Source organism: Mauremys reevesii, unplaced genomic scaffold (genome assembly GCF_016161935.1).
Source record: "Mauremys reevesii isolate NIE-2019 unplaced genomic scaffold, ASM1616193v1 Contig12, whole genome shotgun sequence".
In the NCBI taxonomy this organism is placed as follows: domain Eukaryota; kingdom Metazoa; phylum Chordata; order Testudines; family Geoemydidae; genus Mauremys; species Mauremys reevesii.
The window spans coordinates 775,780-803,119 of NW_024100738.1; the positions used below are offsets into that span (position 1 = coordinate 775,780).

Sequence of the window (27,340 nt, forward strand, 5' to 3'; positions counted from 1 at the left end):
GGGGCTAGATGATGACTGGCAGTAGCCACTGAGGCAAGGTGGGTCAAAGGGTTGGGGGTTCCCCTGGGAGGGGAGATCAGAGTGTGGGGATACTGCTGGGGGCAGAACACCAAGGTAAAGGGCATCGGGGTTCAGGCTGGAGACTCAAGACCTGATGGAGGTGGGATAGAGATCCAGTTACCGTGAAACTGCGCCAGTCTCCCCGAGAGAAGGGTCACAAATGGCAGCATTAGGGTAATTGATGACTAGGACTGGATAAAATCCTGGAGACAGACTGACTAAGGCCTGGTCCACACTAAAAAGGGGGTTCGAATTAGGGTACGCAAATTCAGCTACAGGAATAGCGTAGCTGAATTCGAAGTACCCTAATTCGAACTACTCATCCGTCCAGACGCGGCGGGGTCGAACTCCGCGGCTCCCCCGTCGACTCCGCCACCGCTGTTTGCAGTGGTGGAGTACCGGAGTCGACCGCGGCGCTTCCGGAGTTCGAACTATCGCGTCTAGATCAGATGCGATAGTTCGAACTCCGTGAAGTCGAACTCACCGCGCGGGTCGACGCGGTGAGTATGGACCTGCCCTAAGAAACAAGGAACCAGGCTGCAGCATGGAGGGACCATGGAGGGGACTAGAACCAGGCTTTGTCACAGCTGGTCTCCAATTCCCTTGAGTTCACGAATCCCCTCCCACTGCTCCCTCCTCTCCCTTCCCAGGGGTATCAGGTTTACTGCAGATCCATTTTCTTGGTGTGCTGCAGCTTGATGTGACAACAGTGAAATCTTCGTCCAGCTGTGCACAGTCTGCGCCTCCGTGTATTTCAAACCTGTAACCCAGAAGCAATTGGAGCTAGAGTCAGTGTGTGCCAGGCACAGACCAGGGGAGACACCCCAAGTCAGGGAGGGGAGCTGCACTCACAGCCCCTCAGGATCCTCCTTCCTGCACCAGCACAAGGCCCCAGTTGGGCAAGAAGGGATGTTAAAGCAGCTAGTGGGGCATTTCCAGAGCCTCTGATCAATGGGTGGGGGACAAAACTCACCAATGGTCAAACTCGGTCCCATCGGCCCATTTCCAGACCTGGCCCGTGTCCTTCCGGAGGCCGATCCAGTGGTCCAGTCTGCCTTCGTATGGCAGCAGGGAACCCTTAGAAACCCAATAAAAGCATCAGCTGTGTTAGACCCTGACTCCGTGCTACTCCCCCACCTTGGGCTGCAGGGGATTTCTAGAGGCCTCTTCCATGGTTACTGGGTGAAGGGATCAGATAAGTATTAACTCTTCACCCTCCCCCCTCCTCCTTTTTGGGGCTGTGGCACCTACTGGGTGTAGCAGGAATTGAGCTGCAAGGTCACTGTCTGCCCAGCAGCCCCTTCTCAGAGCACAGCAGGGCCAGGAGGGAGAGGGAGCTGCAGGGGGAGGGCAGACAGACCCCTGCCACCAGGGCAGGGAAGCTGAGGGGAAGAGGCCTAAAGCAGACCTCACCTGCAGCTGGATTCCCCCCACCCCACCCATGAGGGAACCCTGGGGCTGGGCTGAGCTGGGGGGGGGGGGGCAGGTTCTCACCTGCTCCAGCCCCAGGCAGCCCATTGACCAGGAGCTGACTGAGCCAGCCCTGCTCTGCACTCGACGAGTCTCCCACCTGGGCTCTGGCAGACGCAGGGTCGAGGGGCTGGAGCCCCAGGTCCAGCCAGGATTCAGCTGCCAGAACCGCACTGACTCTGGCTGCCCAGCCTGGGAGGCACCCGGGCTCCTCTCAGCCCTAGAGGGGCTGAGCCCAGCCTGACTCCAGCCCTGTCTGTGGTGCCAGCGATCGCTGGGCTTGGCACAAAGCATCTAACCGGCTTCTCACCAGCTCCTGCGGACTCTCAATCCCTGCCAGGGAGGCACCGTGTGACGAGCAGAAGCTCTGGCTGTAGGTCCAGTTCTCCTCAGCCTTAGAAAAATAGTAACATTTCCCTTGGATCCGGATCCAGCCGTCCGGGCACCAGGAGGCAGCAGGGGGGCATGGAGGAGGCTGCTTAGATGTTACCACTAGAAAACACAAAACACAAGGGGAGAGGAGCGTCTCTTCTGTCATCTCTGTGGAGAACGAGCAGGGACAGAAACAAGAACTGCCCGATGGGAGAGATGGGCCAGTCTGAGAGTGGCCAGCAGCAGCTGCACCAGAGGCCAGGGCCCAGCAATCAGATAAGCAGCGTAGCTGGAGTTTGTTATGACACACACACTGCGGCAGTGCCAGAGGCCAACCAGGCCACAGCCCCCATCGGGCTGGGGATGTACAGAGTGTGCAGCCAAGGGAGTGGGGAAGGTGAGAGCAAGGGAGGAGTGTGTCTGGCAGGGGCGCTGGAACTGGAGTGGTAAGGGGGGGGCATTCCCCTCCTCCCCCATGTTTTAACCTGGGAAAGCCAGGCCTGCCCACTTGTTAACCTGGGCATAGAGCCTCGGGCAGGCACGGTGCTGGCGGCGGCAGGGGCTGCGCTTCACGGCCAGGGAGCTGAGAAGGGGGATCAGCTCCCCTGCCATGATGCGCAGCCCCTGTTAGCGGCACCAGCCTCTTCCTGGTGGGGGGGCTGAGGTGGGCCTTAGCCCCCTCCATGGGGCCCCATCCCCTGCTCCTCTCCCCCGCAGCCTGCCCAGGCCAGAAGCCAGAGCCGGGGTGTGGTAAGTCACCCAGGGAACCTGGGCTGCTGTGGGGAGCCCCAGACACTTCACCGGCCCTGGGGGGAAAGGAGTGGGGGAGGGGCCACAGTTCCTGCACCGGTGCTCTGCCTCCCCCCGCCCCCCCAGCAGGTCCCACGCTCCTGCTGCCCAGCACATGGATTCTCGTACAGGGCTAAGGGCAGTGTCATGTGCTCACACCTTCCACAGCCACATCTACAGAGCTGGGCAGCTCAGTCCAGGAGGCAGCGCAGGGTGAACACCGAGCGGGTCACTTCTGTGACTGATCTCATGGGAGCAGGTACAATAGGCAGCGGCAGAATGTTAGAAGTTCAGAGTCCCCAAAACACCAGCAGGCGGCAGCAGAGAAGCTGCCAGACCTGCTGGGCCCCAGACAAGGACACCTTGAAGGTGAGGGGCCCTCAGATCCAACAGCCTCTCTGAGCAGGTTTCCCTCCTCACCCATCTTACGTATCAAAGCATCAGATCCCCTGGAACGCAGTCTGCAGCCTGACACTACACTGGAGGGGAACGTGGGGGCAGTGAGAGCATCTTCTAATTGTAGATAAATCTGATAATATTCATATGACTTTACATTGTGCCTCTTCATATAACTGTGTATTCAGCTATTTTCATATAACTTTGTATCAAGTCCTTTGATATGGAGACTTTGTATCAAAGCCTCATGTAAAAACTTTGTGTTAAGCCTTGGTATAATGTTATAGCCCCTAACGGTAGTTAAGCAGAACAAATGTCTTTTTTCTATGAGTAGAATAAGGTTCCCCCAACTCCCTTGATCAATTGCCCTGTTGAAAGAACGAGGTGTGAATGAGGAAGGTGTGGAAGGCAGCACCTCCAGACAGCTGCAACCCTTGCAGAGGGGATGGAAGCCAGACCCAAGGACAATAAAACCTGTCAAGTGGGCTCATTAAAGACAAGCAGACATACTGATGGCCTCCGGGGTTAGAAGCCAGCACCTTCTTTGGGAAATCACCCTCTTTGCAGCATTGGGACAACACCCTGAGGGAAGCAGCACAAAGGACCAAGGGACACAGATTCAGATTTTGAATCTGGTGCAGATTTGCATGAGAGGGAAGCTGCTATAAACGTGAGGTGTCTTGCAGACGACCCAGGGTCTCGTCTTGTCACCATCGGAGCATCGATCCGGATCAACAGAAGCCCGGCTCCACCCCTCCCCCATCTAACTCACCTGGCCAGTGCAGTTCAGGGGAGCAGCTAGTTGGTAACAACATTATGACAGAGTGTGCTTGGGCATATGAGTCTAATGTATCATATGCATATTGGACAGTGTTAATTAATACATGTATTACTAATAAATGTGGCGTTTTGCCTTATTCCCCCTGAAAAGATCCTGTGCAGGACTTTAAGTACAACATAATAACCCCAGCAAGCAGCACCCAGACCCCTCATCCAGCTGCTAAATCCTCCAGCGCCCCATTGATAGCCCCACAGCCCCACCCCTTGCTCCACATTAGAATGAGACTCACACTGAATGGAAATAGCCTGTAATCGCACATCACGTGTGCACCAACTGGCCAAGTTTAACATCCCTGAGGAGCCTTCCCTTTGGAGATCCCTGACCCTGGGGGTTAAATGCTCAGCAACACCCTGCAGTGATGGGGCTCCCCCCCCCCCAGCTGAATAAAGCTCGTCCTAGCGATGCTGTAGCCCCTGCCAGCCCTGCTGTGGGGACAACTGGGGGGAAGGGAGGCTGGAAGAGGAGGCCAGGCACGGAACCTCAGAGCCCTGAGCTGCAGACAAGTTACGCTGCTCAGTGAAGATCGGACACTGGATCCGTGTCAGTCCATCCATCCAAACGGGTGTGAAGAGAGAGTCCCCGAGTGTAAAAGGGAGAAACAGAGGGGCTGGAATCGGGAAAAGAGCGACTGTCTTGTGTTTGCTGCCCTGGACGACTGGGGCTCAGGAGATCTGGATTCAGTTCCAAGCTCTGCCAGACTCCCTGCCTGACCCAGGGCAAGTCCCTGAGGCCGGATCCACAAAGGGACGGAGGCATTTGAGGTTCAGCATCACAACACTGAACTTTTACTAGCCTAGGAAACCCCTGGAACAACAACAGGACCCACAGGGCCTGAGCTGGGTGCCCCACACAGTGAATGGGGGGGGGGGCTAAGAACGGGCTCCACAACAGCCAGCTTGCTAGACAGGGGCTGCCCAAGCCAGCCAATAGGAGACAGTGACCAGGCCTGTGCCCTCCGCCCCGCCCCTCTCAGAGCTCAGCCCCTCAGCCCTGGCTGCAGGGAGGGGCCCAGCCCTGCTAACAACCTGCAGCGGGGACCCCCCGCCCTGGAGTCAGGTACCTAAGTCACTTCTTGGGAGAGCGAGTGCAGCAGGCACCTAAATCCAGTGAAACTGGCTGGGGGGTCAGGGGGAGAGAAGACGACCTCCCTGATCACCTTTAACCCACTGGCAGGGCTCTCACCCCGACGTGAGACCCTGCTTCAGTCCCCTCTCCTGGTGAGCAGGGATTGGAGAACAGGGGGTCCCACCTCTCAGGTGGGCGCCCTACTCAACGATCAGAGGGATTCTAACTCTCTGGCCCAATTAATATTTAATTATTCAATTAAATCAAAGTGGAACAACATCAGCAGGAAATATTGAGACCCCCCCCCCCCCAGACTGTCCCACAGCTCCGTGGCTGGGCACTCCCGTGGGGTGGGCAACCCCTATTCAGATCCTGGCTCCCCTCAGACTGAGGGGACAGGAACTGGGGTCTCACATCCCAGGGGGGTGCCCTAACCACTGGGGCAGGGTTAAAGGTGGGGGGGCCTTGTCCCCCACCTGTTTCACAGAGGCCGGCAGCCTAAGCAAACCTGCCAGATCCTGCCCCACGGGTACGACAGGCCTCTGGGTGCCAAGGGCCAAGCAGCAGCACACGCCCAGAGGCAGAACATGAAGCACTGAGGGAACTTCCACAGCAAAAGGGTCATCCCCAGGTGAGCTCAGGCGCCCCCCGGTTGGCAGATCACAGGGTGCCTGAAACAGGAACTTCGACCCTTTAATGCCCTTTGTGGAACCAGCCCCGGTGCCTTGGCTCCCGCGCCACAAAACAAGGACAAGGACACGTCCCTGCCTCACAGGGGTGTGCGGAGAAATCCACTGGTGTCTGTGATACTCTCAGGTACGACAATGGAAGGGAGTGGGGGGCCATGAAAGAGCCTAGAGACACTCCTGTCTGACCTGACTGCTAAAGCAGAGAGGCCAGGGGAGAGATGAGGTGGAGCTGTGAGCCGTGAAGGAAGAAAGCTCCACACCCAGAGACTGAATCATCAGGGGTTGGGAACTTACCTATCAAAGCTGCTACTAGAGCGATGATGACGACCATTGTAACCACGATTATGGCTCTGAGGGCAGCTGGACGATCCCATACTGCAGGTTTCCTGGAGCTGGAATTAGCTGGATGACCTGGAAGATCAAAACCAATCATAGAATATCACGGTTGGAAGGGATCTCAGGAGATCATCTAGTTCAACCCGTTGCTAATTTTTTTTTTTTTAAAGTTCCAGTTCCCTAAATGGCCCCCTCAAGGATTGAACTCACAACCCTGGGTTTAGCAGGCCAATGCTCAAACCACTGAGCTATCCTGACTCAAATTAAAATTGTTTGCCATCAGGCTCTGATCTGACACACACCAGATATTTATTTTGACCTCTTAAATGGCTCTGTCTCAGCTCTGGACACAAATATTAACTCGAACTCCCATTCAGACTGCAAAGGAGAACATCACCCCCCAAACCACCAGTTCAATTAATCCCCAGAAAGGACCCTGCAGAATTCAGAGGGATTCAGAGGATGATCAGGGGCCTGGAAAATCCATGACAAGAGTTTGAAAAGCCTGGGATTGTTCGCCATGGAGGGGAGGTGACTAAGAGGGGACAGGATAAACAGTCTAGGCAATAACAGATGGGGCAGAAGGCAGACTGGGAGCTTCTGGTGATAAAGCTGTGAACAGTCACTGCACGCCCCCTTGTGGCCTGGTGTGGTACTGTGGGTGCACCCCTCCTTAATTTCCCTGGATTGGCAGCAGTATGCTTAATGGGACAGGCCTGCCTTGATTACATCTGAGGCAGATGTAGCCTCCTGCCTGTCCCTTAAAGGGGTAGTTATCACTTTCCCTTTGCTCTCCCTGTCTCGTAACACAAGAGCAAGGGGTGTAACAATGATACCCTTTGGTGGGACCCAACTGAGAGTTTCAATTCAGGACAAATTGCTCAGAGCAGGGCAGTTACAGCCCAAGGCTGAGGTTCCTTTGCACACCAACGCAAACCAAACCAGCCAAACAGAAAGGACTTTGGTCTCACCCCACTGGCTAACCACAAGTCACACAAGCAATTCCCTTAGACACTCCAGTCTCCCAGTATCACCACCAGTGCCACTCGTTATGGGGACAAGTGATTATGAAAACCAATACCCCAGTAAAAGAAAAAAGGTTCTCCCGATCCCAAAGGATCAAGCCCCAGACCCAGGTAAATATACAAATCAGATCTTACGCACAAATCACTGTTACCAATCCTTTAGCATCTAAAATCTAAAGGTTTATTCATAAAAGAAATATAGATGAGAGCTAGAATTGGTTAAATGGAATCAATTACATACAGTAATGGCAACGTTCTTGGTTCAGGCTTGTAGCAGCGATGGAATAAACTGCAGGTTCAAATAAAGTCTCTGGAGTACATCCACAGCTGGGATGGGTCATTCAGTCCTTTGTTCAGAGCTTCAGTTTGTACAAAGTCCCTCCAGAGGTATGAAGCAGGAGGGAAGACAAGATGGAGGAGTTTCCAGGGCTTTTAACACTCTCTGCCTTGGAGGACATCTCTTTGTTCTTACTGTGGAAAATTCCAGCAGCAAGATGGCATCTGGAGTCACATGGGCAAGTCACATGTCCATGCACGACTCCTTTGTAGGCTGAAGCCATTGTTTACATCAGGGGTTGGCAACCTTTCGGAAGGGGTGTGCCAAGTCTTCATTTATTCACTCTAATTTAAGGTTTCCCGTGCCAGAAATACATTTTAACGTTTTTAGAAAGTCTTTCTATATGTCTATAATATATAACTAAACTATTGTTGCATGTAAAGTATACAAGGGTTTTTAAATGTTTAAGAAGCTTCATTTAAAATTAATTTAAAATGCAGAGCCCCCTGGACCGGTGGCCAGGACCCGGGAAGCGTGAGTGCCACTGAAAATCAGCTCGCGTGCCGCCTTCGGCGCACATGCCATAGGTTGCCTAGCCCTGGTTTACGTGCTAGTTTGAACTGTTTCAGGAAAGCCCAGATGTGGATTGGCATCTCCCAAGGTTCACTGTCTCTTAAGTGTTTCTTGATTGGGCACTTACTGAGAATAGTCCCTTCTCAAGAGTTAGCTGACCAAATGTTTTACTGAGGCTTCTTAGAATCAAAACACCTTGATATACAAGTATGTAGCCAATATTTATAACTTCAGCTACAAAAATTCACACACACACAGATAGGTTATGATTTGCTGGTTATGATCATGCTTTCTATAGACACCTGACATGACACCCTTTGTACAATATTGGCTGCAAATATATAACAGTGGTTGCAACAATGATCTATATGGTCACAGGTTATGTCAGTAACGTCACATGGAGATTGTGGCAGGGCAGGGGTAAATCCCTGGAATGCCCTGCTAAAATGCTGGCTAAAGCCCTAATGTCTGGTAGGGAGGCCAGGTAGTCAGCAGAGAGCCCAGCTGCAGGCCTAGATGAGGGCTGGCTCACTGCTATGAGCTAAGGAGTGACAGCTGGGCTGAGGAGGGCTATAAAAGCCCTGAGGAAAGCTCAGGCAGGAGGCTAGCCTGGGAGGGTTACATCTCTGTCCCCTCACCAAAGGAAAGGAGCCTTACGGGCCAGGAGACCCTGAGAGGGTCTGACTGGGGATAGCTGTTGTTGGGGGGGGGGGGGCGGAAGGGGAGATAACACTGTTGCACTGTAAATAAAGACACAAGGGTGAAGCACCAAAGGTGGTGATGTGGGGACTCTATTTTAACCAGCCAACACCGGGCCCAGGCATAGAGTGAAAACCTGTGCAGACCGTGTGACAGGGATATTCAATTAGATTGAAGAGTTGGGAAAGGAACTATTTTTTCCAGCCAATGTATAATTAGACTGCGGAACTCACAGTCACAGGAAATTGATAAAAAGAATTTAGGAAAGTTAAAAAAGGGATTGAGCATTTATATGGTTAACATGAAATATCCAGAGTTGCCATAATTAACAACCAAAGGTTGGCAGGAACATTGGAAGAGCGCCTGTGTCCCCGGGAGTGTAAATCCAGGGAACCTCTGCTGGAGTTCAATCTTAGCAAATCCTCTTCCCTAGTGCCCAGAGACACATCTGAGGGCATGATACATTCACTGGCAAAATACAAATGAATGTGCTGTGGCCACTGGTAGCTACACCTGTTCCTGGCCATGCACAAAGGCAGGGCTCTGCATGGCTTATGAGTGCAAACACCTCAGCTCACACACTGGAAGGACAAACAACCAAAAGGAAAGAGCAGTGACAGGAGCGACCCAGGGAGACATGAGCCAAACGTTTTCAAGGGGATAGAACACGTACAGTCCTAAAAACCATACGTGCAACTGCCACACAAGAGAGCATGTGCTGCACAATCCGAGTCCATTGAAGCAATACAGCCTCTGCTGCATGGGGCAGGGGTGGGGGAATGAGGAGGAGGAAAGACAGCTACACCCACCCCTGAAAGGCATCTCCTCCCTCCAGCCTGTTCCTAGGCAGGGAAGCTCCGTTACCTGGTTCTTCTCCACTCTTCAAGTCTATGGAGCTGTTAAGAGGCTGTCCAGGGGGATCTGCTTCCGCCCAGTTCCCCATCTCTCTTCTCAGGGAGGCAGCGGTGGGTGCTGGACTCTGATCAGCTTGGAGCCAGTTGCAAGAAATGGCTCTAGCAGCCATGGCAGAATCAGCTCCAGCCAGTGCAGTGTCCCTGGCTTTGGCTCCTCTCCCAGCTGACCTAGAATCTGCAATGACACAGTCAGGACAGCATAAGGGTCGGTGGGTTTGTTTGTGGTGTCCCATCCCCCATTCATCAGAACAAAAGCCCAGAGCTAAGACTAGTGCAGTAACCAACCCCCTCCTGTGCCATCAGGCCCCTCATTGAAGAGTCCCCATTTCCTCTCACTCCTCAATTCGGAGCTGGGCAGGAGAGGGAGAACACTGGATGTGGGGTGCAGGCAGGGATGTGCACACGCCTTTTCTGTCTGGTGTGCCCTGGTACACAATGCAGAGCTGTGCGTAGTGCCTCCCCCTGCACTGGCAACTCTGGGAAGCTGGAGGGGGGTGAGTTTGAGATGTAGCTTTGGGAGGGGCACAGACACAGCACCTTGGAAGGACTCTAAGGGACACAGGCTTCCCCACCCCCTTGGTTGGATAAAAAAAATCAGTGGTTTAAATTTTGATTTTTTTATTTAAATAAATATGGTTTTAAAAGAAACCAATTTAAAATTAAACTTGAAATAACACTATGTTATGGCCTAAAATTATTATAATCCATTAAAATAACTTAAATTAAAAGGAATAATATTCCAGCAGAACATATTTGCTGGTGAAGTCTTGAAGAAAGTCAGGCCACTGAACTGGTGCCAGTCACTGGCTACGCACCGGTGACAGTTTGTTAAAGCAGCTTTGGACAGCAGTAGCCTCTTGTGCAGGTACAGAGAGACCATGCTCTTCATTTCAGTTTATTCAAAAGTTAAGAAACCGATTGGAAGCTGAAGAAGCAGCAAAGCTTGTTTAGCTTGTCCAATCTATGGATGAAAACTAGGTGTGAGAAGGTGAGCTTTAGAGCCGTGGTTCTCAACCTGCAGGCCAATCAGCACACGGCTGCGGCCCATGTGACATCCTCAGGGCCATACAGGTAGTATTGGATGCGGCCCACAATGGTACATGGGCTGAGAACCACTGCCCGAAAGTCTTAACGAACATGGAGTGGGAGCCATGAAGGACTCGGGCATTGCACCACAGCTCCTAGCTTGTAGGCGGCTAGAAAATCCAAGAAACACCATTGTGATCCACAAAGCTGATTTAGGCTCACAGGCGCCTATCAAATGAATGGGGAGCCAACACGTTAGCTGGGGAGCCACTTAAGCCAACCAATGGGAGATGCTGACCAGTGGGGTGTGTCCTAACCTCTGCCCCTCTTAGAGACAGGCACCTAGATCCAGACCACAGGGAGGCTATTGACTACAAATGCCAGAGAAAGAGGAGATGCCACATTATAACTTCTAGTCCAGTGGTTAGGTCATCACATGAGACGTCCAGATGAGTCACATGAGGCAACAATGCATATCCTCAAAGGCTAAAACAGACACCTAGAGAACTTTTAGTCTCATAAACTTAAGTGCCAAGTGAGTTTAGGGGCCTATCAGAAGTTTTGTGGATTGCAGCGGAGCCAAAACTGGGATTTAGGCATCTAAGTACTTTTGCTGATCCCACCCATGGTGACTAAAAGCAATTAGTTCAATTCACTAACTACAGGTATTTATTACCTTATTTATTTATTTATATTGTCATAGCAGCTATGATCCCTGCTCATGGCCAGGATACATGACTTTAAGTAATCAGTTTTAAACGCAAAACATGTTTTGAGAACCCTTTCCCCCCTAACGTATCCAGCATATTTAAGGTATTTTTATTTAAAAATAAAATAAAATGCTGAATTTAAGTTTAATTGAAATCTGAGTCCCATCCAAATAAAGCTTGACCAAAACCAAAAAAAATTCCCCAAAATTAAAAAGTTGAAAATCTGAATATTTGTACATGTAGCTATATTATTTAAGCAATTAATGTGTGTAGATATAGTGTATCCTCCTGGTTAAGAAAAAATACCAAATTTACTGTAAAAGCTTTATTTAGATGTAGATCTACAGGTTTTAGTGGTTATCAGTTTGAGAATCAGCCTCCCTTTAGGAAAAAGTAACTAAAAAGTAAAAATGGCAAATTAGATGAAAACTGTCAGTTTAAGTGGAGGTACCTGCTTGCTGCTTTAAATCATGATTAACAGTGGAAATATAAAATCTGGTTAATTTAAGTCAATCTGCCTTCATCCCTCCCACCCAAACACTGACAGCTCTGAGGGGTGGGGGGGGGATCTGCCTGGGGCTGGGGGGTTTCCCTTCCCCCCTGCACTGACAACTCGGGAAGTGGGGCGGGGGAGCTCTGACTAGGGCAGGGGTGGTCTGTCATTTTTTGTCAAGGTACACAGTTCCTGGTCAAGGTGTAGTAAAGATCCAGACACTAGAGAAAATAATACAAAAAAACCCCCGAAAAAACCCCCACAAAACACCAACTGTAATGATAAGTAAATAAAAAGATTTCACAGTCCATTCAAAAGTTTCTGGTGGTCCGGATTGGCCTGTGGTTCACCTATTGATTATCCCAGTGTAGGGCTTGGAGGGACATCAGCCCACCCCCACGCACTGACAGCTCTGGGGGCGAGGTGTGGGGGGGACTCTGCGTGGGTTGGGGGGGCAGACTCCCCCTTCCCGCACTGACAGCTCTGGGACCAGGCGGGGTGGGGGGAGGGTTTGGGCTCCCGGTTACACACACCCAGGGCTACAGCTGCACGTCCTGCCCTGCGCTCACTTGCTTCTCCCCCCAGTCCCGGGCTGAGCTCCCCGCGGCCGCCGCAGGGGTCACTGGGCCGGGCCCGTGTTCCTCCGCGGGGAGCTCGGGGCGCTTCCCCTCCTGCACCAAGGGCCGCCATCGCTCCGGAAGTTCCGCCGCCCCACGCGGCGCCGGATTCCGCTTTTCTCTGCCTCCCCGCCCCTCCCACCGCCGCCATAATGTGGGGGAGCAAAGCCACTGCCCCCCCTTCAGCCTCCAGCTGGGCCCTGCTCCCCCCCCAACGTCAGGGAAACCAGCTCCTGCGGCCCCAGCCCCGCTCTCTCCGCCCGGCTGCGCCGCGTCCCCCCACCGCGGGTTCCGGGAATAGGCAGCGGACGGAGCCCAAGGTTCAGCGGGGGGGAGTGGGGGTGCCTGGGGGTAGCTGCGTCCCTGGAGCTGACTCAGCGCGTCCCTGACCCGGCTCAGACACACGCGCTGCCCGGCCCGGCCCTCACCTGAGACCCGAGCGAGCAGACCCAGAGCCCTGCGCAGAACCACCACTGCCTGCGTGCGCAGCACCCAAGGAAGTGACCCGCCCCAAAGCGAGGCCAGAGCCTCTCGTCCCATTTCTGATTGGCTCCAAGTCAGAGCGGAGCCAATCGGCGCTAGTAGCGGGGACCCCGCGCCTAGGAAGGACGTCCCGGTCTCCTCCCTACCAGGGAGAACCTGACCCAGGGACAAGCCAGGGCCCGCACTGCAGGGTGCAGAACCCGCCTTCCCGCCCTCAGCCCGCTGTCTGTGCGCGCTGGGGAAAGGAGGCAGGTTGGAAAACAATCCCAGCTACACAGAGCTAATGACGGGGGGAGTAAATGAGCTGTTACCGCTCAGGAAAGATCTTGGAGTCACTAAACCAGGGGTCTCAAACACACAGCTGCACCTGCAGGGACAGGGTTTCAGCTGCTTCCTGGAACGGAGCAGCTGGGGGGCCAGGGTAGACTGCGCTAGGTAAGCGGCGCTGGGCTGGAGCTCGCATCCTGCACCCCAACCCCTGCCCTGAGCCCCCTGCCACATCCCACACCCTGACCACCTGTCCTGAACCCCCTGTGACATCCCACACCCCTCCTGCACTCCCTGTCCTGAGCCAGCTGCCGCACCCCTCACCCTCTTGCATCCCACCCACCAATGCCCTGCCCTGAGCCCCTGCCACACCCTGCACTCTTTCTGCACCCCCAGGGGGTGCAGCATTGGGGTGGGAAGACGTGGGGCAGGTATGATGCCTAATGGAAGGGGTGGAGTGGGGATGGGGCCAGAGGCAGCAAGTGGGGGGTGTTAGTGATGCAGCCCTTGGTTCAATGCACTAGTCCTCATGTGGCCCTCGTGGTCATTTGAGTTTGAGACCCCTGCACTAAGCAGATGTTTTCAAAGAACTAGCTACACTGTGCAGCGGCTGTCAAAAACAGCTAACAGACTTTAGAACGGGAGAGATATTTTCTGTCTTCTTATCATAATGCCACTATACAAATCCAGGGCTCCCCCACACCTTCCATACTGCATGCAATTCTGGCAGCTCCATCTCAAAAGTGATATTTTAGAATTGGAAATGGTACAGAGAAGGGTGACAAAAATGACTGGGGTGTGGAACAGCTTCCATACGAGGAGAGATTAAGAAGACTGGGATTGTTCAGTTGGGGAAGAGACAACTCGGGGGGGGGGAGAAATATGACAGAGGTCTATAAAATCCTGAATGTTAGAGAAAACATATTATTTACCCCTTTGCATAATACAAGAACCAGGGGTCACGCAATGACGCTACAGGCAGCAGGTTAAAAACAAACCTATGGAACTGCTTCACACAACACATAGTCAACCTGTGGAACTCATTGTGAAGGCCAAGACTATAACTGGGTTCAGAAAAGAGTTGGACCCATCCTCCATGAATGTATCTATCAATGGCCATCAGCCAAGATGGTCTGGGACACAGCCCCATGCTGGGTGTCCCTAAGCCTCTGATTGCCAGATGCTGGGACTGGACAGGTCATTCAATAATTGCCCTGTTCTGTTCATTCCCTCTGAAGCATCTAGCAACAGCCACAGTCTGAAGACAGGATACAGGGCTGTGTGGACCGTTGGTCTCACCCAGTTTGGCCATTCTTACGTTCAGCAGCAAACTCAGCACAAGGAGCACGGAGTCTCCCTGTACCAGGCTGCTACATTTCAACTAAAGCCAAAGAAACTAAAGGTGTCAATTCACTAGCAGAGACTGAGGAAGGTCCAGGTGCAGCAGTGCCCAGCCAGAGATTCCCCAACAAGCAGAGGGGAAGCCCTGTAACAATGACGACACTCAACACTGACACCCCCTCCCCCCCAATAACAGAACAAAAAACTCTGAAACAAGCCAGCCAACCAGTTCAAAAAAAGCCAAAACGTGCCCCACGCAGAGTTTTACCTCAAAAGGGAAGAGTGCAGGAGACTCCATGAAGACCACTAAGGGTCTAACTATTGATTTTACATGGGAGGTGCATAGACACCACAGTGAAGAGTGTCAATACAGAACAGTAAAGTGAGACAGGCAGTTCTCCTTCTGGGGAGGGAAACAGAGACAAAGGAAAAAACACTGATTCCCACGGAGGATGCTCAGATACTGCAGAGGATGGGCAGCTCAGACAGGTGCTAGTCACACCACTTTGCTAGCACACAGATCCCACTGTTGAGATGAGTTCTTGTCTGCATCCTGTAAAACTTGCCCATACCGGTATTGCCCTGGCCTCTTCTTTTGTCATTCAGTGTTGAACGCATTCTAAACCAATATGCATTTCCTCACCTTTTGGGGGCGAAGCCAGACTTTAAGGCACCTGCTCCCCTACATGGTGTAAACTTTGCTTGTGCCAATCAGAAACGAACACAAACAGGTTTTGGGCCCCGTCCCCTATGACACTTCTATGATGTCATAGTGGGTACTTTATGGCCTGCCTGCCATGTGCAGGCAGGGAGAGGAGAAAGAAAAACGAATCCTGTGTATACCCGTGTATCCTGTGTATACCCGTGTATACCTGTAACCGAGCCTGATCACCTCGAAGCCTCTCTCTCAGCTCACGTGTTTCAAATAGAGCTTCTACGTTTGCCGGTCGTTATGCGTTGGTTTGTATTTGTAAGTATCAGTTATTACTAAATGCTGCATCTTTGTTTATAAATATTGTTAGTAGATATTTTAGTCATTGTGTGTTTTAAGTTTCATTAACTCTATTAGCTAATCTTACGCTGCTCCCTTACCCCTTGTAATTATCCCCAATAAAACTTTTAAATTGATTAAGTTTAGTGTGTGTGTGTGTGTGTGTGTGTGTGTGTGTGTGTGTGTGTGTGTGTGTGTGTGTGTGTCTGCAGTTTGCATCGTGACCCACACTCTCCTTGCATCCCTTACCAATATAGTCTGTTGCCACGTGCAGCCTGGTAAATAACAGGCCTGCATTTTTCTTTCGCCCCTGCGAGTCCGTGGCAATCCACACCAACGGGGATGGTGGGTACAATAACCTGAACAACCACATATGAAATCACAGTTTGATGCCACCACCTTGCAAAGCACCATAAAACTCTGCATCAAAATAATCCACACAGCCACCAGTTCTCAGTGACTGGGTTCTGGAAGAGGCCCTTACCTGGCCTGGCATCTGGGGAGCCTGTTCCTCAGTTGAGCTCTGGCCATGCCTCAGTTTCCCCTCGGCAGTTGGGTAATAAATTCCGTGTAGCTCTCCACAGTCACCATGCCAACAAGTGTCCTCCCTCTTCTGGGAGGAGTGAGAATCCAAACAAATTAACACAAGCCCTTCACCCTTCCTGGGCCACAGTCCTCTTCCCAGCATCTCCCCTTGGTTGCAGGGTTCACAAAAGTCCATAATTCCCACTCCAGGGTCTGTGCACCACTTTCTTCCCATGATGCAGGGGAATGAAGAGGGCAAGGAGATGGTGCACTCGTCCCCTCCTGCCACATGCAGAGTCCTTTACTGGAGTGGTCTTGATGGGGGGGGGGCTCCCCAACAGCAGGTTTTGGGGTTAACACCCCTTTGAGATGCAAAAAAACAACAACAGTCTGAGGTAGTCACGTGACTCCAGGAGCCAGGGCCCTAGTCTGAGTCGATAACGTGGCCCTGATCAATCCCACTCACAAACAGACTCGCTCCTGCTCTCTCATTACTTGGACAGATGCAGGGTTATCACCATGACAGGTTTATAACCTTTTTCCATACCAGGGACCCCAACCCTTGAGACCTGCTGTCTAGCTGGGACCCCGCTCTCAAGTAGGGAGGTACCAATGCAGCTGTTTGACAGCCGTTCACAACCCTCCTAGGCTGAGAACACCTGAACCCTATGACCAGCTGTATCTTCACACCGTGCTCACAGCTACTCATGGAGAGAGGAGCCCACAGCCAGAGAACCTCCTTCCAGCTGGGGGGCCCCTCTCCATCTACTAGGCAGGCTCACTGCTGGGATCAAACTGAAACACCCCTCCAGATTTTGGGTTAAACGCCTAAATACCGTTGAAGATCTAGGCCTTGCTCCCTCCCAGCTCTGGGAAATCAACAAACTCAGGAGAACAGGGGAGCTACAAAGTGAACTGGTTTGTAACCTTCACCAGAGCAGCCAGGCCTGAATCCCTGGGGTCAGTCAGAAGGGAAGCCACTCACCTGATTCCCATCTGTTTCTGTGATTCCTGACCCCTTCCTAAGCTATCAGATGTCCCAGCAGACGATGGGCAGCCTAATCCTCCCCAGTAGTGAAACTGACTGTCATTTCCTGGGACCAATGATGATCTGGTCTCTGAGCTGAACCTGAGGGGAGAGAGCAGAAAGATCCTCTAAAGAATCCATGGTACCTACAGAGAACCAAGACTGGGAACAGAGTTTGTTTGAGCAGGAGGAGAGTGACTGGACAATACTTATCTGATCAGTCAGTGCTCAGTGAGAGTCTGTCCATAGGCCCAATGGAACGTTCCTGCAAAGGAAGTAACAGAAAGTTATTAAGCAAAGCTCAGACATTAAGGCCAGAAGGGACCATCATGATCATCTAGTCTGACCTCCTGCCCATTGCAGGCCACAGAACCTCACCCACCCACTCCTGTGATAGACCCATCTCCTGAGGATCAAATCAATAATCCATTGGAAGGAGTTCTGTGGTGTTTTTGGATGCAATGAAAGGGCTGTTTTAAGGTGTTGATCATGAAGTAATTTTATCCCCCAAATTACTAATAGTTTGGAGAAGCACAGATTGGTAGGCTGAACCTTTCCATTGCTCATTAATACTAACTCAGTGTCCAGTTATTCTTTTACATTAGAGACTGTCTGGTTTGGCCAATGTACATGGCAGAGGGGCAGTGATGGTATAAATCACATTGGTAGATGTGCAGGTGAACAAGCCTCTGATAGTGTGGCTAATGTGATTAGGTCCTATGATGGTGTCCCCTGAATAGATATGTGGACACAGCTGCCAACGGGGGTTGTTGCAGGGATTGGTTCCTGGGTTAGTATTTTTGTTGTGTGGTTGCTGGTGAGTATTTGATTCAAGTTTGGGGGTTGTCTATAAGCAAGGCCTGGCCTGGACACAAATCAGACATCAAGAATTATAACATCAAAAAACCAGTAGAAGAACACTTCAATCTCCCTGGCCACTCCATTACAGACCTAAAAGTCGCAATATTACAACTAAAAAAACCCTTCAAAAAACAGACTCCAACAAGAGACGGCTGAACTGGAATTAATTTGCAAATTGGACACCATCAAACTAGGCTTGAATAAAGACTGGGAGTGGATGGGCCATTACACAAAGTAAAACTATCTCCCCATGCTTATTTCCCACCCTAAACCCCAACCCCCTCCCCACACACACAGTTCCTTACCAATTGCTGGCAACGGGCCATTTTTATTACTACTATAAACTGTTCTTTTTCTCTCCTGCTGATAATAGCTCCCCCTGGCTCAAATAAATTTGTTAGTCTCTAAGGTGCCACAAGTACTCCTCTTCTCCTTATAGTGTGTATGGTAACACCCATTGTTTCATGTTCTCTGTATCTCTCTCTTCCTACTGTATTTTCCACTACATGCATCCGATGAAGTGGGCTGGAGCCCACGAAAGCTTATGCTCAAATAAATTTGTTAGTCTCTAAGGTGCAGCAAGATCTCCTGTTCTTTAAACACAAGAGGAGATGAGAACTGTAGAGATCAGAACGTGCGGAGCCCTGTCATTTCCCACCCAGCTCAGCAGGGACTGGGGGAGGGGTCTCGCCTTCACTCCCGCCAGGCCACAGCCACAGGGCAGGGCTAGCAAAGAACCAAGACACCACCTACTGCAGCGGCTCTTAAACTTTTGTACTGGTGACCCCCCTTCACACAGCAAACCTCAGAGCATGAGCCCCCTTATCAATTAAAAACACTTATATATATTTAACACCATTCTAAATGCTGGAGGCAAAGCGGGCTTTGCGGTGTGGGCTGACAGCTCATGACCCCCCCATGTAATAACCTAACAACTCCTTGAGGGGTCCCGACCCACAGTTTGAAAGCCCATGACCTACTGGCTTGGCTGGGAAATCAACAGGAGCCACACTGTGCATGCTCCGTTTCTACATAGCTCGCTGTGCCCCCCATCACCCCAAAAGATCGGACCTGCCCCCCCCCCATTCGCCTCCTGAAAACAAACCCACCCAGCCTGGTTACAGCCCCCACAAAATATCCACCTGCCCCAGCCTGGTCCCCCCCAAACAAATACAGTCCCGCCCAGCCCGGAGCGGGAAGAAGCTCGGATCTCGGATCCCTCGTCCCGTCCCCTCTCACCTGGCCTGGGGCTATGGAGCTTCTGTTCACAACCACAGCCGGAAACAATGTGTCAATCAGGAGCGGGTTATAGTCAAGACTGGAGCCCCTCCCCCCCCCTTGAGCCAAAACTGCCTCACCCACCCTGTTCCCCGCCTCAGCTCCTGCAGCCTGCTCGGTCCGCAGCTCCCTGCGGATTTCTCCCGCTGCGCCTGGCTTCCCTGCTGCTGTTTTCCCAAGAACTGGGTCAGGGTCCTTCCTCCTCGCTGGCCCGGGGACGGGGATGTGCAGCGGGGAGGGAGTTTCTTACTTAGCAGGTTCCTCCCAATGCAAACCCTTGGGACAGGGAGTTTGGGGTCGCTGCTGCTGGGTGATTTCCAGTCCGGTTTCTCCACACTGCACCACAGCCTGGATTTTCAGACCAGCCCAGCACCCATTACAGGGGCCAGGGTGTGAAAAGAGCTCAGCTCCCCTTGCAAATAGAGTGGAGAAGTGCCTCAGCCAAACACCAGTTACTGGGCTCAAAAGGAAGAAATTCCACTCCTCCCCCGCCCCACCCCCATAGAGGGGCAGAGATGTAGCTGGGAGTGCGAGGGTTAGAAGTGAAGGACTCAGCCCTCGAGAGACCCCTGGGGCAGGGGATCTGGGGTGCAGATGAGAAAAGCTGAGGTAGGGTGGAGGGATTGAGAGGAGAGACTTGGCCCCATAGACAGCCAAGGAGTGGGAGCCACCAGTGAAGGGCTTGGAGCAGCAGGGCTGAAAGGGTCCCCTTTCCATGCGGTTGCTTGGGGGGCTGGCTGGCCCCACCCACGATCAGATGGAGCTTTTCCAAAGCTCTTGTGTTCATCCCCAGAGACAGGGTGTTGCCATAATCCCCCCTCCTGACCCACAGCCAGAGCTGTACTTGCCGGAGGTCCCCCGAAGCCGCGGGACCAGCAGACCCTCCTCAGGCAAGCCAGCCTGCCTGCCGCCGTCCCAGCGACTGGCAGAGAGAGCCCCCCCCCCATGGCTTGACACCCCAAGCGCTGGTGCCTGGAGCCACCCCTGGCTGTGGGGAGGCAGTTCAGAGGGGGCATTAGGATGCTTTTGCCCATCAGTTCAAAGGCAAAGAAACAGACTCTGCCCAGGGTAGCAAGGGAACAACGGGGACGCTTTTATCAGTACAGAGAAACGTCATTTTCCCTCCCACCCCAAAACCATCCGCTCCCCTGATTTGTTACCCGGCAGCGGAGTTCTTGTCTCAGGAGGAAACTTCAGCTCCTGCAGTTTAACCGCTTATTTTGCCCCCACCACAACAGACCCCCCCGCCCGACCCCTCCCCCACCCGATCAGGGCACAGCCCCCTCCCCACTACCCCGCCCGACCCCTCCCCACCCGATCAGCGCACAGCCCCGCCCCAATAGACCCCGGTTCCCCAGTGTGATCGATGTACCCACCCAGCTCCCTGCTCGCCCCGTCCCCGGTCCGTGCACAACGCCAGCCCCGCCTCACCTGCTGGCGCAGACCCGCAGCCCCCGATCGCTCCGCGGGGAGCCGGAGCCCGGCTCGCAGCTCGCCCAGGCTCGTGTCCCCCGGAGCCGGAGCCCCCCGGGGAGCGGGCTGGGAGCGAACCCGGCTGGCGGGCAGAGGGAGCAGCGAGGGGACGGGCGGCCCCGCCGGGAGCTGCCCGGCTCGGGGAGAGGGTCCCGCTGCTGCAGCCCCGCTCAGCGGAGCAGATCAGCAACCCCCACAGCAAAATGCCCCGGGAGCGGGCTAGGAGCAAAGGCTCCGGCAGGGTAGTGCAGGATTCCGCAGCGCAGTGCCACGTCCCTGCACCGGCCTTTTTATAGTTTTCGCCCCCCAAGCAGCGCACCGAATTCCGGCGGAGGCGGCAGGCGCATTTCCGCACCGGTAGCAATTTGGCGGCAGCTTCTATATTTAGCTGAAGCCGCCCAGGACAGCTAAACATAGAAGCTGCTGCAGAATTGCCGGGAAACGCGCCTCCCGCCCTAAGGGCACAGGGACTGCTCCCCCTCCCCACACCCGGGCTCCGCGCGCTGCTTGGGGACAAACAACAGGGACTGCCGCCCCTTGCAGAATGCCGCCCCAAGCACCAGCTTAGAATGCTGGTGCCTGGAGCCGGCCCTGGCTCCGAGGAACCAAAAAAACCCCCAAACCCTGCGCCTCCCCTGCCCCAAGGTGCCACCCCAAGCACGTGCTTGGTCAGCTAGTGCCTGGAACAGTGGGGGGGGGGGGAGAGACCCAGCAGAGGGAGGGGCAGGGAGATGCGCTCTACCCTAGCAGGGACTGGGGGAGACCCAGCAAGGGGGCAGAGACAGGGGGACAGTGGCCCCCGCAGGGAGGAGGCTCGGCCCTGGCAGCGAGGGGGGTAGAGAGGAGGGAGAGCCTTGGAGGGGGGGACAGCACTGCAGGGGCCAAGCTGTGCAGCGGGTGGGGAAGAATTGGGGGGTCCCTGCCCGAGTGCCGCCATAAGCAGCAGTGGAAATTTACCAGTCTCGTGTGTGGGTCCCAGCGCCGAGTCCCAGGCAGCAGCGGGACCAGCACCGGAAAAAGATCCACGCCACGGAGCTCTGACAGCAGCTGCTGCAAACCGGTAGTGGGGCTAGTGAACTGTGGGAATTTGGCAGATGGGTATGTTAGAAGCTGAGTTGTTTAGGCTTCAAGGACGCTGACCTTGGGCTGGTTCTTATCTGCCAACTAGGCAGTAAACAGGATAATAAATTAGAAAGTAGTACAGGATGATAATTACCCTATGAAGTTACAGCTGTGCCTGTGTGTATCTTATTAACCAATTAGCAATTGCATGATTGCCTGTCATAATTGTATATAAGAGCATGCTGGAGAGAAATAAATGACTTTGCTTCCAATCACATTGATTGCTGAGCTCTGTCCGTGCCCGCCTGAGAGGCACTGCAACGCAACAAATGGTGACCCCGACGTGATTCGAATCGAATGATGATAGTGTCGGAGGCCTAGAGTCGGTGGCCTGTTCCAGGCGGAGGAGCTGCGGCGGGGAGTGCTGGAGAAGCCCCCGGGCGTCCGAAAAGAGAGGCGCACCTGAGCCCTGAGGAGAGCGGCTATAAGTCGCGGAGGAGAAGGGCGGCTATAAGTCGCGGAGGAAAGCGGCGGCTATAAGTCGCGGAGGAAAGCGGCGGCTATAAGTCGCGGAGGAGAAGGGCGGCTATAAGCCGTGGAGGAGAAGGGCAGAGCAGCTAACATGGGAACCGCTGCATCAGCGGAAGAAAAGATAACACAGAAGCCTTTATTGCACATTATGAAGCGGCAGGGAGAAAAGCTCCCCTCTGATACGTTATCCTGCCTGCTGCGGTGGGGACAGAGAAGGGAACTTTTTGTTAAGCCGAGTACAATTTTTAATAAAACTGTGTGGGAGCGGCTAGGCTCCAAGCTTTGGAAGTCGGTGGCTCAGGGCGATGAGGAAGCCTTTTCCCCGAGTCCAGTATGGAATAAGACAAAGAAGATAGTAAAAACTCTCGCGGCCGAGGCAGGAGTGCAGGCGGCCCTTTCTAAGCTTTTCCGCCCAACGCCCGAAATGCCTTCTGTGTTGCTGGTTGGAGCCAGGGAGTTTTTCGGGGGCGAGGACACGGTGATACCTTTGGCTTCCGACCTGGATAATGTTGCCCCTGTTATGGTTCCATTACCCTCCAATGTGGCCCTCGGCCCCGATATAACTAATCCTGCTACGGTCCCGCTACCCCCCGATACGCCCGAGCCTATAAAAGCAGCTTTGCCGTATGCACCCCCTCCCAAGCCATGCCGTGTCCACGGGACCTGGGGGTGTCACGAATGCGGGGAAATAAAGAAGGCTCAAGTGAGACACGTGCCATCACAGGTCTATCCCAATTTGACTACGCCTATTCAGTTTACCCAGTTTAATGCCTTTTATAAGAAAATGGAGCGCCGATGTCAACAGCTGCAGGCCATTAATAATAAGTTAGATCAAATGCAAGGTCTTCCAGCATCATCGTGGAAAGAGGGGGAGCTGGAGAGGCTCCGGACCGCCCTTTGGGCATACGAAGAGGAGATGCTCCGCTGGAAGCGAGCCCTGGACGGGAAAACTTTGGAGTGCACGGCGCAGGCAGAGGCTCGTGCCGTGGCCCCGGAGGTCGTTCGGACCTACAAGCAAGTAAGTTGTTTTGGCAGGAGCCCGGAGAAGGCGTCCTACGCTGGCTGGTCTGAGCCTGGGACAGTGCCGGGAAAGCCGTTATGCTTCTCCGGTATGAGCAGCAACAGCTGGGTGTTCTGACACAGGATTTACAGTTTAAAAGAAGCCAAGCAGGGAAAGAAAAGGAACAGAATGAGCTAACCGGAGACAGCTCATTCTTTTCTGGCCCCGGTCAAGGACATATTGCTCACAGCTAAGACTAATGAGAGCTGAAAAACCGCCCAAAAATCTAATGAGAGCTGAAAAACCCTGCCAGGCACTAACGGAATGTGTTGGCTGTCTCTTCTCACAGGTATGGAAGAGCTGCCCAAAGATCCTAGCAGCCCCCCACCACTCCTTGGAACCAGGAGACTGACTGCCTGGACCCATGCTTCTTACTGCAAAGAGACCCCTTTACATCAGGAGAATTCTGCTACTGATGATTGGCCTATATATATATATATATATATATATATATATATATATATTTTTAGCTCCATTGTGCTTTTAAACAGCAGGAAAAAAGGACAAGGTGACGTACTAGCAAACCTCTCCCTTGTCCGCTGCAGCCCCCATTGTGTTATTGGATTTTTTTTTTGAAAGAAGCAAAACCACTACAGAATAATGTCCTGATAATTTCCCCCATAGAAGCTGAACCACGACGGTGCTGGAAAAGAAGAAAAAATACTCACATCATTGATATTGCCAAAGTCCAGAAATTCCTGACTAAAAGGACATTGAGAATTGACCCTGATGAAGAAACAAAGAATTGTACACTGGCAGGAAGAAATTTGGGACTCCTGCTAAGAAATGTGATATTAATTGGATTCTGGGATTTATTCTACAGGCAGCGCCCTGTGTTTTGGATAAAAATTTTAGCATGTATTGCCCCACCCCCAACTGGATTGTAAATGATGTTCCCCCACCCCCATTACTAACCCCAGTTTTCTAGAGCCTAATTGTTTTTTGTTTTTAGAGTTTGAGAAAACTCGGCCAAAAAGTTTGCTGAGTATTCTCACAGGGGGGAGTTGTAGGTTACTAGGCATAAATTTAGGTAATTTGGGAGAATGGCTTTGAATTTATGTGACCCAAAGTACCTTTATGTAAAGTGCTTTTGTTAGCCTTTTTAGATTTTTGTAAATTTTGTGTTATGTGCTGATTATTGGTAGTTGTAAGATTGCTTGTTACTAGATGTAGCCTATATTGAAATAGATAGATTGAAAGTAGATGTTGTAATTAAAGTTATATTCTTGAGAATGTAGCCCCCACGGTGGGAAAGTACAGATAATTGTTCACAGAAGAGACCAGAAGGGTAGGGGCTAGTTAAGAAGTACACCTTCCTAGCTAAATTGATGGTGGGATAAGCTAGTGTCCATGGACGGAACGTTTCTGCAAGGAAAAAAGGATCGGGCCCAAGCGGCAGGCAATAGACAAAGAATTTGGAGAGGAAAAAAGGATCGGGCCCGAGCGGCCAGGCCATAGACGGAGAACTTGATGAGGAAAAAAGGATCGGGCCCAGGCGGCAGGCAAGAGACAAAGAATTTGGAGAAGAAAAAAGGATCGAGCCCAGGCGGCAGGCAAGAGACAAAGAATTTAGAAAACTGGTTGGAAATTTTTGAGGGTGTTGGGGACAGAACAGGTAATTAAGCACAAGCTTAGGAATTTCAAATATTCAGGGGGATACTTGGAATGGTGATTTAGTTGAGAAAGGTGGCTGTTGGAAGACAAGCTAGTAATTTTTAGGAGAGTACAAAGTTAATTTTGTGGTTGCTAGAGGGAACAGCAGTTGAATTTTGTAAAGATGCTAAGAGAAAAGTTTTGGTATTTTTGAAATGTTTGTGTATAAATTTAGGCAAAGATATTAGTTTGTAATTGTTTGGCTATGAATAATTTTGTTGTATTAGCTGAAGAATGTATATAGTGCTATGTAATTGTAATTGTATTAGGCTTAAGGGCATATAAGTGGTGATGGTTTTTTTTTTTTTTTTTTAGTGTTTAAAAGCAGAAGTTAATAGTAAGAACCCTTAAGCTGTGAATAGCTTTGAATCCAGAAGCAAGCCAGAAGCAACTGTATTAATGTAAATGATTTACTGATGAAGTATTTTCCCCTGTTTTGCCTGATATTAATAAGGGTATTTGTATATTTTATTTAATGATTGATTGCCCAGTAGGGGTAGATTTGTTTTTGTTTTTTAGATATTATAGAAAATTGTTGCTAGCTGCATAGCATTTAATGTACCATGCATTTATTTATAGAGTGTAATTTATGATTTGTGTTTTATGTTTTGTTTTGTGGTGTTTGTTTTCTGGCCAGAATTGTTGTGGTGTTGTTAAAATGTTTATGTGGTTTATGTTGTGTTTTTCCTGCTAGGACCCCCCCCCCCCTCAGTGTCAGTTTGATCACCTGACACATGAGGGATGGATTGGTAATAGAAATTTGTTACAGGTTGGTGTACACTAGAGAAGGGGGGAACCCTGCAGAATTTACACCATTTTTTTGTTTTATTTTTGTTAATTTATGTTTGTTGTGTTTGATGTTGTTGGTGTTGTATGTTATGAATTGCATGGTTATAGATGAGCCCTGTTATTAATTTTTTTTTGCTTTGTTTTGCATGCCCTTTTTTGTGTGTGTGGGGGGGGAGGGGGACAGTTTTGCTGAGGAGAGGTGGAGGACGCTGGGTGCCTGCCAGTGCCGGGAGCTTCATTTAAGAACAGAAATCAGTCTTTATTGGAAGTTTAAAAATTTAGTGACTTTCTACTATTAAGACATGACGCTTCCATTCCGAAAAGATTTGGACAAGTACAAGGATCTTGATGAGGATGAAATTCTTGGCAAGCTATCAGAAGAAGAACTGAAATAACTGGAAACTGTTCTGGATGACCTTGACCCTGAGAATGCACTTTTGCCAGCAGGCTTCCGACAGAAAGACCAGACTGCTAAAAAGGCCTCGGGCACTTTTGACAGAAAGAAACTCCTTGCTTATTTGGAGAAGGAAGCACTGGAACAGGAAGACAGGGAGGATTTTGTTCCTTTTACAGGGGAAAAGAAAGGGAAAATATTTATCCCCAAGCAGAAGCCTGTACAGTCTTTCATGGAAGAAAAAGTGTTTCTTGATCCAGAACTGGAGGAAGCTTTGACAAGTGCCACAGATACAGAACTGTGTGACCTTGCAGCTATCCTGGGAATGCACAACTTGATAACAAACACTCAGTTCTGTGACATAGTAGGAAGTAGTAATGGTGTCAGCAATGAAAGCTTCACAGACGTAGTAAAAGGTGAAAGGACGATACCATTTTCAGATGAACCACCAAATCCCACACATGTAGAGGAGAGTTTGCAAAGGATTAAAGATAATGACTCTCGTCTTGTTGAAGTTAATTTGAATAATATAAAGAACATCCCGATTCCAACATTGAAAGAATTTGCTAAAGCTTTGGAAACCAACACCCATGTGAAGAGTTTCAGCCTTGCAGCCACTCGAAGCAATGACCCTGTTGCTGTTGCTTTTGCAGATATGCTGAGAGTGAACAAAAAATTGAAAAGTCTAAATATAGAATCAAATTTCATCACTGGGGTTGGCATTATGGCACTGGTTGATGCACTAAAAGAGAATGAAACCCTGTCAGAGGTCAGAATCGATAACCAGAGGCAGCAGTTGGGAACACCTGTAGAAACGGAAATTGCCAAAATGCTTGAGGAGAACACAAATATCCTTAAATTTGGATACCATTTCACACAACAGGGACCGCGAACCAGGACAGCTGCAGCTATCACAAAAAATAATGATTTGGTTTGCAAGAGAAGGGTTGAAGGAGACAACCAGTAAACCTTGCTGCTTGCCTTTTGTATTTTTGCTATTTGTGTGGCCGCCGTTGCTGTTGTGTGGCACGCACATTGGCAGAACCCTCCTGGCCCCTTGGGCCACTTCCATTACCTGGAGGAGGGATGTATTAGGTCAAAGCAGGGCATTGCGGAAGATATTGTTACGGTTTAGTTAGGCAGTTGGTGTTTTTATTTGCCTTTTAGCTTTGGCTTGTGTAGATTGTACTATTGATTTTATAAGCTGGGAATGTCCTGCCAATGCCTTCTCTCCTTTTCTTTTTGATTTTAAC

At 51.4% G+C, this 27,340-nt stretch overlaps 2 protein-coding genes across 2 annotated transcripts; one reads left to right on the top strand and one right to left on the bottom strand.

The window, feature by feature from the left end:
* Positions 1–598: 598 nt before the first annotated feature.
* LOC120392856 (C-type lectin domain family 2 member D-like) lies at positions 599–9,735 on the bottom strand. Its single transcript, XM_039517534.1, has 5 exons — positions 9,457–9,735; positions 5,977–6,093; positions 1,841–2,022; positions 1,034–1,137; positions 599–820 (listed from the first exon to the last, which is right to left on the bottom strand). The coding sequence occupies exons 1-5, from the start codon at positions 9,614–9,616 to the stop codon at positions 670–672; spliced, it is 714 nt and encodes a 237-aa protein (XP_039373468.1). The 5' UTR covers positions 9,617–9,735; the 3' UTR covers positions 599–669.
* A 16,187-nt stretch (positions 9,736–25,922) lies between these two features.
* On the top strand, positions 25,923–27,340 carry LOC120392851 (tropomodulin-3-like). The gene is given in 1 exon segment (XM_039517530.1): positions 25,923–27,340. A coding segment is annotated over 1 exon segment (1,059 nt). The 5' UTR covers positions 25,923–25,995; the 3' UTR covers positions 27,055–27,340.

Excerpts from the sequence above, each read along its gene's own strand:
- LOC120392856 (XM_039517534.1), bottom strand. The coding sequence starts at position 9,616 with ATGGCTGCTAGAGCCATTTCTTGCAACTGGCTCCAAGCTGATCAGAGT. Across the intron at positions 6,094-9,456 it reads GAAGAGTGGAGAAGAACCAG|GTCATCCAGCTAATTCCAGC; the intron begins GTAACGGAGCTT and ends TTGATCTTCCAG. Across the intron at positions 2,023-5,976 it reads TCTAGTAGCAGCTTTGATAG|TGGTAACATCTAAGCAGCCT; the intron begins GTAAGTTCCCAA and ends TGTGTTTTCTAG.